General features: G+C 39.9%; 1 protein-coding gene across 1 annotated transcript in view; it reads left to right on the top strand.

The window, feature by feature from the left end:
- The window catches only part of LOC103516773 (neprilysin-2-like), a 31,616-nt gene extending 24,118 nt beyond the window's left edge, over positions 1–7,498 (top strand). Inside the window, exons 10-11 of the mRNA XM_026829075.1 lie at positions 6,256–6,403; positions 7,190–7,498. Coding sequence (XP_026684876.1) covers positions 6,256–6,403; positions 7,190–7,361 — 320 coding nt within the window. The 3' untranslated portion in view covers positions 7,362–7,498. The remainder of the gene's footprint in view (positions 1–6,255; positions 6,404–7,189) is intronic.
- The last annotated feature ends 8,521 nt before the right edge of the window (positions 7,499–16,019 follow it).

Below are 16,019 nucleotides of genomic sequence, written 5' to 3'. Positions count from 1 at the left end.
CGATCTGACTATGTGTGGACATACCTTTAGGGTTAGACTGTAGAGAATGCCTCCTGCGTTAACCTATTTTACCTTTGGTTACTTTTTCCACTCAAGAGTCGATTATCATTATTATTGAAAATTTTATCTATCACTTTTTTTTTTTTTTTTTTTTTTTTTTTTACTAATTTTTAGAATTAAAATATAGAAAAACCTATAAATTACGTAAGACCTTGTTTAGACTGGTGGGATAAAGGGACTTTTCAGTCTCATTCTGGCAGGATAAACAAGGTATATTCTATTGTATTTTATTCTATTGATGATACCCAGAACACAGAATTAACATGAATTTCCATCTCATTCCAGGTGCTCCCTATATCGTCCGGAGAGTCTCAAGATCCGAATCCGGACCGGATACCATTCGCCCGGCGAATTCCGTGTTCTGGGTCCTCTGTCCAATCTGAAGGAATTTGCCCGCGACTTCCAATGTCCAGTGGGATCCCGTATGAATCCGCCGCACAAGTGCGAGGTCTGGTGATGGACCCGGTGAAAGACCTAGGGGGGGATATTTTAATGATGGACCCTGTCAGTAGAAGGCCTAGTTTGGGTGATGTACCTGTGAAGAACCTAGGGGGGAATGTTACACCAAGGTGCAAAGCGAAGACCAATGACACCAACACCGTAATGAAATTGAGCCTTTCGCATATTTAAAGATTGGAAAGCGCCATCGCGCGACTCACGGGTAGAAGGGAGGTTTTTTTTATGAAGGTGTCAGTCGGCGCGGCGCAAAATATTGAAATTTTACCTACCGATCTACGTGATATTATGAGCGACATTTACAATATGAATCACAAGTTACGAACTGCTGTCACATTGATCTGGATGAACTATAGGTATCTCTCTGATGAATAAATATTATCAATTCGCCCTGCACATTATCAATTCTTCAAAGTATTTCTAAAATGTGTGGGAGTAGTGTGTAGAAATTCGTAGATCCGTATAAGCTCAGCCCATCTGAGCTCGAAGATGCCGGCGATGTTCAAAAGCTTTTTCGTTAGGTGTTGTCAGGGGGGGCGGTAGGTGTAAAGGTATTTTTGATGCCAAACTACACACACTAAAACACATTGGGTGTCGTCTTGTCTTTTGTGCATATTTAAAGATTGGAAAGCGCCATCGCGAGACTCGCGGGCAGAGGGGAGGTTTTTTTTATGAAGGTGTCAGTCGGCGCGGCGTAAAATATTGAAATTTTACCTACCGATCTACGTGATATTATGAGCGACATTTACAATTAGAATCACAAGTTACGAAATTTTATGATAAAAGTGACAAATTATGCATTATTCCTTCAATGCCACAAGATAATTGTTTACCAAGTTACGAAATTTTATGATAAAAGTGACAAATTATGCATTATTCCTTCAATTGAGACTGTGCATTGTTTACCTCTTTGGCGAAGTCATAGTACCTTTTTTCTTTTTTTTTGCCGACTTTTCCATTATCTCTTGAACTTATCCCTGTTTATTTTTTGTCCGGCGTTTACTTCATTCAAGTTTAGGTTAGAATCTTCCTGTCTTTCTTCGTACAATTGTCCGTTTTCAATCCCGAAATCGCGGGATTGTCAAACCTTTAACCAATAGGATGCTTATTCTACTTAAATATTCTGTCCAATATCTTAATACGGTTTATAGTAGCGTTGGGATATCCGTTTACTTTATTCAAGTTTAGGTTAGAATCTTCCTGTCTTCCTTCGTACAATTGTCCGTTTTCAATCCCGTAATCGCGGGGTTGTCAAACCTTTAACCAATAGGATGCTTATTCTACTTAAATATTCTGTCCAATATCTTAATACGGTTTATAGTAGCGTTGGGATATCGAATACAAACATCGATATATCGAATCACCTTCTTTCTATATATCGAATGACCATTCAATTTATCGAATCATTTTTCGATTTATCGAATCATCTATCGAAATTTTGTCGACTTTTCCATTATCTCTTGAACTTGTCCCTGTTAACCCTGTTTATTTTTTGTCCGGCGTTTACTTTATTCAAGTTTAGGTTAGAATCTTCCTGTCTTCCTTCGTACAATTGTCCGTTTTCAATCCCGAAATCGCGGGATTTTCAAATCTTTAACCAATAGGATGCTTATTCTACTTAAATATTCTGTCCAATATCTTAATACGGTTTATAGTAGCGTTGGGATATCGAATACAAACATCGATATATCGAATCACCTTCTTTCTATATATCGAATGACCATTCAATTTATCGAATCATTTTTCGATTTATCGAATCATCTATCGAAATATCGAATCATCTTCCGATTTATAAATTCATCTATCGAAATATCGAATCATCTTCCGATTTATCAATTCATCTTTCGATATATCAATATCAAAAGTATCGAAAGCCCAAACCTAGTTTATGGCCGATTTGTAAGTGATCTGTGATCAAACCGTTGCGTTTATCAAATTTGTTCTGTACTTAATTACCTACTTAATTTTAATTTATTGAGAAAATATATTTCATTAAACACAAACTTATTGTGTATTTTTTTCTAGGTATCGTCATTTTTTTATTCTTATTCTTTTCTTTTGAAGAGGTCTTATGCAAAAGTATAGTCCCGAATGGAGCAGTTGCAAATGGGTAAAAATTAATAATAAATGGTCGATTCCTACGAAAAAGTAGTGAAAAATCTAAATCTGAGGTCAAAACTTTGAAAAAATAACTGTAAAAGGTCGCTTTTTAGTCCGTCCTTCCTTTATTAAATTTTTTTATTCCTATTATGCAAAAATATAGTCCCGAATTGAAAACAATGAGACCAGAACACGAGAAATCCAGTCGTTCCAAGAACAGTTAAGAATAAAATCCACCATAGGCGGAAATCGAACCCGCAACCTAGGTGTTTCCTAGCAAACTTGGCTGGTAATACTTCTTCTTCGCCTTTTCCGGTGTTCAGACGGGGTCGGCGTTTTTCGTCAGCCTCTAAATGAGCCCAAAGGGTGATTGCTTTCGGACTGCCTTTTTTGTTATGGCTACAAAAATTTTGCGAGTGGATGCCCTTCGCTATTTCTTTAGGGAGGGAAATTTCAGGCTGGTATCCACACTATTCAGTCCATAGGCCAGGCTGGCAATTTTTTTTTTTTTTTTTTAGAGGTTGGGGATTTAAAACAGGGAGTATACCAGCCTGAATTTTCCCCTGCTAAAGAAATAGCAAAGTCTGAGTGCGAAGGGCATCCACTCGTAAAATTTGTAGCCAAAACCAAATGTCAGCCCAAAGCAATCACCCTACCTAGGGCTGATTGAGAGGCTGACGAAAAACGCCGACCCCGTCTGTACACGGGAAAAGGCGAAGAAAAAGAAGAAGACATCAATATTTTCATTTCTTCGACAGAAATCGTGCTGCAACCTACCCCTGCTATAACATACCGAGTCCTGGGCGGTATTCTGGACTTCTACTATTTCCTTGGACCTAAACCAGGAGATGTCATTAGTCAATACTTGGACCTCATTGGATATCCAGAACTACCCCCCTACTGGAGTCTAGGTAATATCAAAATAATTTAAAAAAAAGATTAATTACCATTTTTATTTCGTATTATTTACATTAAACTCGTGTGGTCTGTGTAGTAGTTAGTAGTGTACCTCTGATCAGATGGACAAAAAGGGAAAGGGACACAACACTTCCCATTTAGGTGAATCATCTCATTTAGGTGCTGGGTCAACACGAGAACACCAGAAAGTAATGCGGTGAAATATTTGCAATCGAAAAACGAGTACAAATTTTTGCCGATGGTGAGGATCGACTTTCTACTGGTAGAAACTTAGAAAGTTTACTTTCGACACCGATCAATCAACTGGAATACAGCTACCTACGGGGTCTTTTCATTTTTTCTGTCACTTTACATTACAGGGTTCCACTTGTGTCGTTATGGTTACAAGAACCTCTCCCATATTCAGTCCGTGGTAGATCGCAATGTGAAAGCCGGGATTCCGTTGGACACTGTATGGATAGACATTGACTATATGGAACGACATAATAACTTTGTTCTCGCCAAACCTTTCTATGGTAAGAGTAGTAAAGAGCACTGACTCTCAACCCCGAGGTGCTGAGTTCGAATTCCGGCCAGAGCGGAAATTTTCTAACCAAACTTTTCGACATAATACCTTTGTTCTGACCAAACTTTTCTATGGTAAGTGTGGTAAAAACCTCGCTTGGGCCAGCCACTCACTATCAAGCAGACCTGACAGGTACACCTGATCAGGTCCGCCTGTCAGGTCTACCTGATGAGCACACACACTATCAGGTAGACTTGAGAGACGAACCTGATCGGGTGTACCTGATAGTGAGTGGCTGGCCTTAGCATCTGGCAAGGGCCGCACAAAAAAGCGTTACCTGACCAGCCTTTTTGTAAGCGGGTCAAGTAAGCACAAAAAATCGTGGTGCCTTCGGGGCCCGCGGTGTCGCAGGATGAGAACAGCTGCTTTATGAGGTAGGTAGAAAACATACACAACATAAAGATAGAAAAAAAAGGTAAGATAAGGTAGAGAATAAATTTTTACAGTCGATATGTCAGCTTCAGGTACCAAACAGATTAACCCCTTGCGGTGCCATGGGGCCTTCGGGGCCCGCGGTGACGCAGGTTGAGAACAGCTGCTTTACGAGGTAGGTAGAAAACATACACAACATAAAGATAGAAAAAAAAAAAAGGTAAGATAAGGTAGAGAATAAATTTTTACAGTCGATATGTCAGCTTCAGGTACCAAACAGATTAACCCCTTGCGGTGCCTGACTAAATGAAACCCCACAGCTAGCTTGAATTGCTAGCTTGTGTCTGGCTGAGGGACTTCAAACGGGGAGTATACCAGCCTGAATTGAGGAGCAGAATGGAAAAAGGGCCCTTGGGACAAATCGTTGTTTTGAGATATAGGGCTTTAAAGTTTTTGAACCGAAATAACACCCTTGCGATGACTGACCAAATGAAGCCCCACAGCTAGCTTGAATGGAGGAGTTGCAATTGGGAAAATATTTTAGATAAAAGGTCGATTCCTACGTAAAAAGTTGTGAAAAAATTTTTTCGGCAATTTTTAATTGCCGTTCTAATGAAAGTATTTTTGTGTCTGCCTAAGTTAGAGTAGCTAGCGATTTCCGCAACAGGGAAAATTCCGGTGTGATAATATAGCATAACATATAAGGTCAGCTTATATTCAACATGTAGGGTCCCCTTAATGTTGTGATCCGAGGTTCCTAACCTAAAAAAACCAATGGCTGAAACTTTGGATTTAGGCTCTAGGGACCTCAAAACGTGTTTTTGGCACTAAAAACTGACCATCGAAAATTTGACCCGATTACATTACTTTCCTTCCTATAGGATAAGTCTATCTATACTCTATGCTATGCTCTGGTACACAAACAACATGCAGCTTTATTGCAGCTCTCTCTACAAACCAAAAATGGTCAACAACAACAAGAGATTGTTAAAATCTAGTATACTTTGTGTTGGAATTCAATCATTGAAAGACTTTTTGATCCAATACTAATTGGAATCCAAACTATTTCTCAAACCAATGTAAGAAATGTCCACATACAATGTAAAGAAACATACAGAAGAATAAATAAACATGCTCTATCTATAGGTACTCTATGCTCTGGTACACAAAGAACATGCAGCTTTATTGCAGCTCTCTCTACAAACCAAAAATGGTCAACAACAACAAGAGATTGTTAAAGATAAATCAATTGAACAATTCAACAATAATATGAAAATAAATATAGGACTGCAAGCTTGAAGTAATTGGTAGATATGTTGAAGTGAGGTTTGCTAAATAATAATTGTTGTTAGTATCTACTAAACTTAGGTAAGCACTTATTAATATTAATTGAGTTAGTGATTTTGTGTGGACTCGAAAATGTAAGTAGGCTAAATTGGTCTTAAAATATTGGTAGGTAGATGACTCCAAATCATATTAAAAAGTATGGTAGATATCTCTAAATGGACTCGAATGGATGAGGGCATATCCCATATATCCCATAATGAGCAGTTGAGGACAAACTAGATAATGAAAAGGTAATCCTAGCTTGTCCCAAAATATGATAGATACTCTAAATTCTAAATGAGCCCAAATCTTTACAGAAAAAAATGGGCCCAAAACATACATAGTATGTATGTGGAGTAATTGCCATTTTTTTTTTTTGAGAAGAAGGAGGAGAAAAAAAAAAGAATTTTGACGCAGGAACAATTTCTCTCACTTTTCTTATCTCTCCCTGTTTCCAGGTGAGAACATAGCGGATAATGGCGGTATTAAGGAGGCATATAACGCGTACAATGTCTGGACTAGAAAGTACGGGGAGGAACCAAGACTGCCTGGGCTACAACAGTACTCACCGCGTCAAATGTTCTGGATATCCGCCGCTTCTACTTGGTAAGTCGGATGAATTGAATTGAATTGAACATTATTCCATTTATTTATATAAATTGTTGAACATAAAGTACACACCTCCTAAGCTAAAGAATAACTTCTGAAGGACATACTACGGGATTGACATGCTACGACACAGACTAATCGGTCTAATGTCCACCACTCACGCTCAGACCGTGGTCTCACAGATCTCCGTCTGTCACACAATCGGAACGTGTGTGGCAGGAAAAGCATGACTGACGGTCTGACCTTGGCGCACATTTATTGTTGAAGTCAAACAAATTTTACGAAATAGAATAGAATAGAATATACCCTGCTTATACTGCCAGAATGAGACTGAAAAGTCCCTTTACTCCCGCAGTCTAAACAAGGTCTCATGTATTTGGTACAATATTTTCAAAAATAAATTACAATTTATTTAAATAGACCCTTGCCTAAAGGTCCAGGTACTTAAAGGTCATGATTGCCACAGGTAAGATTTGCCATCCAACCCATCCAGTTATGTGTTAGGCACATAGAGTTTGGAGTTATATGCATGATTTGCCATCCAACCCATCCAGTTATGTGTTAGGCACATAGAGTTTGGAGTTATATGCATTTTACATAAGTTACCTGGTTCCACCTCCACGAGGCCAGTAGCAAGTAGCAAGACTGTCTTCGTGTAATTGAGCCATTAAACCCCGCAGTCTAAACACTAAACAGGGTCTCATCGTCCTGAATTAACATAAATTTCCAATTCCAGGCGCTTGTTGATACCCAAAATTTACATTAAATTCCACCCCATTCCAGGTGCTCCCTATATCGTCCGGAGAGTCTCAAGATCCGAATCCGGACCGGATACCATTCGCCCGGCGAATTCCGTGTTCTGGGTCCTCTGTCCAATCTGAAGGAATTTGCCCGCGACTTCCAGTGTCCTGCAGGATCCCGTATGAATCCACCGCACAAGTGCGAGGTCTGGTGATGGACCCGGTGAAAGACCTAGGGGGGGATATTTTAATGATGGACCCTGTCAGTAAAAGGCCTAGTTTGGGTGATGTACCTGTGAAGAACCTAGGGGGGAATGTTACACCAAGGTGCAAAGCGAAGACCAATGACACCAACACCTTTTGGTTTTCTTTGTGAGTTTGTGCCAAGCAGTAAACAGAAACGGATTACGTTTAAACGTTTATATTCGTGTATGTTTTGGAATTTTAAGAAGGAATTAACAAGGATCAACATTTCCATCAATACCTACCTAGTAAGTTTAGTTTAGATTTTAGTACTAGACATACCTACGTTGATAATGCCTTTAGAATAACTTGGATCAAAGTCTTGGTTAACTTGGTTTTGAAATTTGATCTTTAGATCTGGAGTTCTGCAACTTATTTCCTGAAAGCAATTTGACAACAATGTACGGGCGGCAAAAGTCAAAATCGTAAGACTGAGCAAGCTGATTGCTGATTGGTTGATTTCAAGTTTTGGATTGAAAATTCAACCAATCAGAAATCGTTTAACTTGAACTGACTTCTGATTGTTAAAGATTAACTTAAACTGACTTCTGATTGTTAAAGTTTAACTTGAACTGACTTCTGATTGTTAAAGATTAACTTAAACTGACTTCTGATTGTTAAAGTTTAACTTACACAGACTTCTGATTGTTAAAGTTTAACTTAAACTGACTTCTGATTGTTAAAGTTTAACTTACACAGACTTCTGATTGTTAAAGATTAACTTTTTAACTTTAACTGACTTCTGATTGTTAAAGTTTAACTTGAACCGACTTCTGATTGTTAAAGTTTAACTTACACAGACTTCTGATTGTTTATGTTTGTTAAAGTTAGTTTATGTATGTTTATGTTTTGTTAATGTTTAACTATCTAAAACAAACTTACACTGACTTCTGAACTAGCTTCTGATTCTGATCGATTGTTAAAGTTTAACTTAAACTGACTTCTGATTGTTAAAGTTTAACTTACACTGACTTCTGATTGTTAAAGTTTGTTTATGTTTGTTAAAGTTAGTTTATGTACCTATGTTTATGTTTTGTTAATGTTTAACTATCTATCTTAAACAAATTAACTTGAACTATCTTCTGATTTTTAAAGTTCAACAGCTGAGTTTAAACACAGTTAAAGTTTAACTTAAACTGACTTCTGATTGTTAAAGTTTAACTTACACAGACTTCTGATTGTTAAAGTTTGTTTATGTTTGTTAAAGTTAGTTTATGTAGGTATGTTTATGTTTTGTTAATGTTTAACTATCTAAAACAAACTTACACTGACTTCTGAACTGGCCTCTGATTCTGATCGATTGTTACTTCTGATTGTTAAAGTTTAACTTAAACTGACTTCTGATTGTTAAAGTTTAACTTAAACTGACTTCTAATTGTTAAAGTTTAACTTAAACTGGCTTCTGATTGTTAAAGTTTAACTTAAACTGGCTTCTGATTGTTAAAGTTTAATTTTAACTGACTTCTGATTCTTAAAGTTTAACTTGAACTGGCTTCTGATTGTTAAAGTTTAACTTAAACTGACTTCTGATTGTTAAAGTTCGATTTAAACTGACTTCTGATTGTTAAAGTTTAACTTGAACTGGCTTCTGATTGTTAAAGTTTAACTTAAACTGGCTTCTGATTGTTAAAGTTTAATTTTAACTGACTTCTGATTCTTAAAGTTTAAAAAAAAAAACAACTAATGCATTATTGTCTTCTCCTGTTTTGGTTTTGTTCTTTCCTCTGTATCCAGTAAATCTGCATGCGTTCCCGATGTTGTTCTCTTCCCTCTTCTGTCCATGTCGCTCCCCCTGTTCCTATTCTTCTTCTTCTTTTCTCTTCAAATCCTTTGAATTCCTGTACTTCCCGTCTGAACATATAGTATTCTTGTTTTGAATGTCACTATTTGAGATATTCATTTCCAGATCTGCTTGGGCTTCATATTATTATTTTCATTGTCAGTCACAGTCACCACTGGACAAGTGGACACTAGAGGTATGTAGCTAACTGGTTGAGTCTCTATAGAGGTAAATTGATTGGTATGTAGTTATATAACTGGTCGATGACGTCATTATACTACCCCACGCAATCGATTAACGGTAGTCGAGGCATATGGTTCACCAACCCTAACTAATAATAGCTACCAATACTTTATTTATAACACCGCTCTTGATAACAACAGTTACTTACTTAGATCTATTTGTAATAGAATACAACACGTCAAATTTGACCCACGTTCCACAAAATCTTCGCCCTTTGCAAAAGTTATGAGTAAAGTCCCGGAAAAGGAACCCATGGGAAGACGGACAAAAATCATTTCACCGCTGACAGTTTTCTAGGGTGTATCTCCCCTACGGCTCCTTTCCAAAACTAGAATAGAATCGATACAGGGCTGCCCAACCGGTGGATCGCGGATTGATTTCAAGTCGATCGCGACCAGCATCACACCCAGCAGTGTTTGAACCTGGCAATTCAAACTTGGACGGCAGTCCGGGACTGAGCGTCTAAACGGCCCTTTACACACCTCCAATCTTGTAGACCAAACTCAGAGTCAAGTCCCTCATTAGGACTGTATTGAAAGTCGATTGAAAGAGATTGAAAGTCGATTGAAAGAGTCGTTCAAATCGATTTTCCTCTGAAAAGGATGGGCACCCCAGGCAATAGAATATACCTTGTTTATGCTGCTGGGATAAAATCAATGGAACAACTTCTTAATCCTACTGGAATAGAATCAATAATATAGGTACCTTGTTGATCTTGCTGAGTTCGGACGAAAAAGTCCCTGCGTCCCTTATCGTCCATCTGATGATTTCTGTGGGAATTCAAGTTTTCCCGTTGAAATCACAAGGTCGAAAATGTCGAAATTCGAGTGCGAAAATTTCCCGCCACCTCTGACAATCGAACCTGACATCCTCCGGTAAACCAAGTGTCTCGACCTAACTGACCTACCGCAAACCAGAACATTGCGTAATATCCAAATCAAACCGAACTGGTTCCTAGACCAATCCAGTTTTAGAACAGTAAGTACGGGTTAGGATGGGGTGAATGCACCGCATACCACGTGTTGGCTATTTTGGGGTGCACTCGGCGTCGTGAGGGTGAACCAGTTTGGGGTGCACTCAGCCTCCTTAGGTTGAAATCCCAGCGGAAAGGAGGTGCGGTTTTTTTCCAGTTTGGGCTTTGGCCATCTAGGACCACGTCAAACAACTAATGAATAGCCAGCCTAGTTAGCTTAGTTGGTAGCGCGTCTGCCTTGTAAGCGCTAGGCCGCTTATCCTGCTGGGATAAAATCAATGGAACAACTTCTTAATCCTACTGGAATAGAATCAATAATATAGGCACCTTGTTGATCTTGCTGAGTTCGGACGAAAAAGTCCCTGCGTCCCTTATCGTCCATCTGATGATTTCTGTGGGAATTGACCCCGCGCCCTTCAGAGTGGCGATCTAGCTGCCACTGGGACCAATAGCTAATTCCACCGTAGCTAATTCCTGGCTCTAATCCAGCGAGTATCCCAGCATCATCTTGATCATTTGCATAAAACATATTAAAATGCTAAAACATAGAATATGTGAGACCAGTGGTGTGTTTATTGGTTTCGATCGGTCTTCTGTTGTTGGAAGCTGAAAAATCCACGCAAGCTCAACTTGAGCCCCAGGTCAATGGGTTGTAGAAACATTGAATATGTGAGATCAATGGTATGGGGTATGCAGTGGCGTAGCGTGGTCTAAATTCAAGTGTAGGGTCTTGTAGGGCTCATGCACAGGTCTACCAAGTCCCATCACAGTATCGGAACGGCTGGCTTTCTCCTATCCTGTCTTCCTCCTCTCTTCGATTTCCGGACGATAAGACCATAGCAGTTACAGTTCCCTCTGTCAAACCTCTTTTTTTTTTAAAAAAAAAAAAACTTTGTGAAACTTCCTTTTTTTTAAATTTAAAAAAAAGGAAGTTTAAAACTTCTCCTGATACTACACCCATATTATGATTTAAAAACCAGTCAATAATTAAGGAAGTAAGGAAGTAAATAGTGCTTTATTTAGACTGTCAGCTTAGAACAAGTTATTCTAATATACCAACAGTTTAATAAAGCACATAAGAGATAAAAGGTGTCCAATTATCCATATCGATGCCTTGGTTACCCATCTGGATACTAACCACGAGCAACGTTGCTTAACTTCATTGATCGGTTTTGAATTGCTATCACTTCAACGTGCTATCACCGCTGACTTCAAATATGTATATGTATGTACTTTTATGCTTATGTATGTATTTTTATACTTATGTATGTACTTTTATACTTATGCATGTACTTTTATACTTATGTTTATACTTATGTATGTACTTTTATACTTATGTTTACTGTTTCTTATGTTTCAGATCTATCTGCTTCTTTCTGTCCATTCTGAACAACCAATCCATGAATCCAGTGCAAAACTAACACAAAATGTCCATCTTTGCCAGATACTGTAAACCCGAAAAGAAGAACCAAACAAAATAGCAACAAACAAAGTGCAATGCTAAAAATGTAAACTTATAAATTGAAAGCCCCCCCAAAAACGAGTGATAATTCATCTAAATATTTACCTACAGTTTTTACAGTTCACATTAAAATTCTTTACACTAACTTGGACGATTTCTACAAGTATAGGTACCGATTAGGTAGGTAGGTAAGGTATCTATTTGGAAATTTTGTTGCCTATTAAATAAACAGCCAGCCTCAGTGGTGTAGTGTGGGCTTCGGATCTGGAGGTTGGTGCTTCGAGTCCAAGCCAAGCTATAAGATTTATCGAGGTGACGTAAGTAGGGAATAGGAGATACCTAGAAAGATTTCTACAAGTATAGGTACCGATTAGGTAGGTAGGTAAGGTATCTATTTGGAAAATTTGTTGCCTATTAAATAAACAGCCAGCCTCAGTGGTGTAGGTAGTGACTGGTTGGCGGACTTCGGCTTTGGGCTCAAACTTCGAACAGGACAAAAAGGTATCCCGTGATTTCCAAGCCTTTGATCAAGGTTAGTCGTCGAAGGAAGCAAAACCTTTCCTGCCTCGGTGGTGTAGTGGTCAAGGCGCTCGCCTGGTAAACAGGAGGGCGTGGGTTCAATCCCAGCCGAGGTATTAAATTTCTATAACCATACAATTCAATAAGTGCCATAGTAAATTGTGAAAAGATCTTATGTTATGTACAACTTGAAAACCATACCCACCTATACCTACTTACAAATTAATATAAATAAGCGAAATACAATGTTTTATTTAGCAAAAAAAAGAACGAACTCAATCGACAACATCATATAAAATGTTTTAAGAAGCATTGATAAATACAATCCCAATCGGTAACATAGCAACAACTTTATTCACAATGAAAAAGTTCAACAAAACTAACAAAAAACAACAGGAGCTCCAGCAAACGTCAATCGGTAACATAGCAACAACTTTATTCACAATGAAAAAGTTCAACAAAACTAACAAAAAACAACAGGAGCTCCAGCAAACGGCCTCAAAAAATGAAGCCAGTCCCGAAGAAACGCTGAAAGCCCCTCGACAAAGCTTGCTGGAGAAAGAACTCATCAAACAGGTGCCCCCGAAAGCGAATTCCCCCAATTCGAATCAATCCCCGGTGAACAATGCGAATCAATCCTCTGTGATAGTCAATTACGAGAACCGAAAATACGTCCAACAACCTTCACCACAACTTGGACAGTCCCAAATTGGGCAGTCCCACGGACAGTTCTCTCAAAGTTCGACGGTCTTAAAAAATGCCGACCAAACTGGCGCTGCCAACCAAGTCAAACAAGAATCGCCAGATGGTGTTCAAGGATGTGACCCCAATTTGACTGGCGAGGTAAAAGTCGAGCAAGAGAGTGGAGCGTGGAAGGTGGCGTTCAAGGATGTGACCCCAATTTGACTGGCGAGGTAAAAGTCGAGCAAGAGAGTGGAGACAAAATCGTTTACAGCCAACCTGCGGAGGTATAACCATACAATTCAATAAGTGCCATAGGAAATTGTGAAAAGATCTTTTGTTATGTACAACTTGAAAACCATACCCACCTATACCTACTTACAAATTAATATACATAAGCAAAATACAATGTTTTAATTAGCAAAAAATAGAACGAACCCAATCGACAACATAGCCTCATATAAAATGTTTTAAGAAGCATTGATAAATAGAATCCCAATCGGTAACATAGCAACAACTTTATTCACAATGAAAAAGTTCAACAAAACTAACAAAAAACAACAGGAGCTCCAGCAAACGGCCTCAAAAAATGAAGCCAGTCCCGAAGAAACGCTGGAAGCCCCTCGACAAAGCTTGCTGGAGAAAGAACTCATCAAACAGGTGCCTCCGAAAGCGAATTCCCTCAATTCGAATCAATCCCCGGTGAACAATGCAAATCAATCCTCTGTGATAGTCAATTACGAGAACCGAAAATACGTCCAACAACCTTCACCACAAGTTGGACAGTCCCAAATTGGGCAGTCTAGCTTAGTACCTCAGCCGATTCTAGAGAGAGAAAGAGAGAGAGAGTGAGTGAGAAGGAGAGTGAGAGAGAGAGAAGGAGAGAAAGAACTCACTAGCTCAGTACCTCAGCCCATTCTAACCTCTGGACGGGGGCGACATGGGAGAAAGCCGGCCGTTCTGAGAACGAACCTTATTTGTAGAGGATAAAGTTTGGCCAGGGTAGGAATCGATTGGGCAGTCCCACGGACAGTTCTCTCAAAGTTCGACGGTCTTAAAAAATGCCGACCAAACTGGCGCTGCCAACCAAGTCAAACAAGAATCGCCAGATGGTGTTCAAGGATGTGACCCCAATTTGACTGGCGAGGTAAAAGTCGAGCAAGAGAGTGGAGACAAAATCGTTTACAGCCAACCTGCGGAGGAATATGGACCTCTGGACGACAACAGGGTGGAGCAGAACTCCAGCTCGCCCATCATGTTGACGACGATGCAGCCTGTCCCGATCGACCACCCTGTAAGCATGTCTATTGATCATAGTGAGCCTGGAATCCCCCAGGGAGCGCTGCAGACGCAAGGACAATTCCTTGACGCTGCCTCCGTCGCTGCCACCGGGCAGTTTAAGAACGAAACGGAGGAGATTCTGATGCAGAACCATCACGAGGGTCACATCTACGACCAGCAGCAGTTTGACACGGATCCTCTAGCGACCATCAAGAACGAGGGCGGGAGTGTCATGAGTCGGCACATCTCTCACATTCGAGAGACGAACCTTGTTGTTTGATACTTTAATATGAGTAGGTACCTATTGAAAATCGGTACAATTTAGGAACCCTATATTTGAGAACGTTGTAATTACATAGGTATCTATTATATGCCTAAAGGCTCAGTTTTATCGCACGTGTAAGTAGGTACAGAAGTACACGTAGGTACTATACCTACATGTATGTACTGTAATTGAAAATGTACACATTACGGATCGTTCTCGTAGGTACACCTCACAACACTGTAATTGCTGTAATATTTTTAAATTTAGGATTACCGTACTTGCGCGCTGCGTCTAAAATGTGAAAATTCCAATTGTACACCTGACAACACTGTATTTTTTTTTTTTTTTTTTGCCAGGTGGGGGAGGCCCGAAAGGGTAAAAGACTTTCCGGCCAAAGTGAGCTTCTGGGAAACACTTTTCCGGGCAACCAGCTGACAGAATCCCTCCCGAGTGAACCCCAGAAGACGGTCATCTATCTGCAAAGCACGACGAACGAGAACGGGCAGCAGACGTTCATATACGATCCTTCCCTGCAGACGCAGCATATCCCGAGCGAAATCGTTGGAGGGCTTCTGCAGAATAGTGGTCTGGTGGGGGCAGGTGGTGGACTGGTCAATCTGCAGGACGGGATTGGAGGAACCACTGTGCTGGTGCTTCAGGAGATGCCTTCGGGGGATTGTGCCAATGGAGGCAGCGTTGTTGGAGGCAGTGAGACGGCTGTGGGGGATGTGGGCATGATTGCTTCCTCTACAACTGGAGCGGGAGGTTTGAGTGGCACTTCTATGGCTGCTGGATCAATGACGACTCTGTCTAATTCTGCGGCTGGCGCGGCGAAGATCCCCACCATTGTTGGATTCAGGTAAGACACTTTGCATGATGTTGGTTTTGTCCGTTTTCTTTTCGAGCGTTGTTGGAGGCAGTGAGACGGCTGTGGGGGATGTGGGCATGATTGCTTCCTCTACAACTGGAGTGGGAGGTTTGAGTGGCACTTCTATGGCTGCTGGATCAATGACGACTCTGTCTAGTTCTGCGGCTGGCGCGGCGAAGATCCCCACCATTGTTGGATTCAGGTAAGACACTTTGCATGATGTTGGTTTTGTCCGTTTTCTTTTCCAACCTAAAACTGCCCCATTGGAAATCAAGCCGTACCTACTTTTTGAAGTCAACTTTGAATATCAACTCCATACCCGGTGAATTTATCATGGGCATGGTACACCCTAGGAACGTATCACACATAGCTGACTCAAAAGCCACCTGTCAGACATGATATTGTGTTCGAAATACGGTCGAACCCGTAAAATCAGTTTTTAAAGCTCCATAAAATCTCCAGTAAAAAATTTGGATCAGGGAGTTCAACCTCAAAATTGTCCAATTGGAAAATTAACCAGTAATATCTACCTACCTATTCGATTTTTCGCCCAGAAAA

The sequence above is a fragment of the Diaphorina citri genome, unplaced genomic scaffold (assembly GCF_000475195.1).
Source record: "Diaphorina citri unplaced genomic scaffold, Diaci psyllid genome assembly version 1.1 scaffold1661, whole genome shotgun sequence".
Taxonomy (NCBI): Eukaryota; Metazoa; Arthropoda; class Insecta; order Hemiptera; family Psyllidae; genus Diaphorina; species Diaphorina citri.
This window is presented reverse-complemented; position numbering and strand designations above follow the sequence as displayed.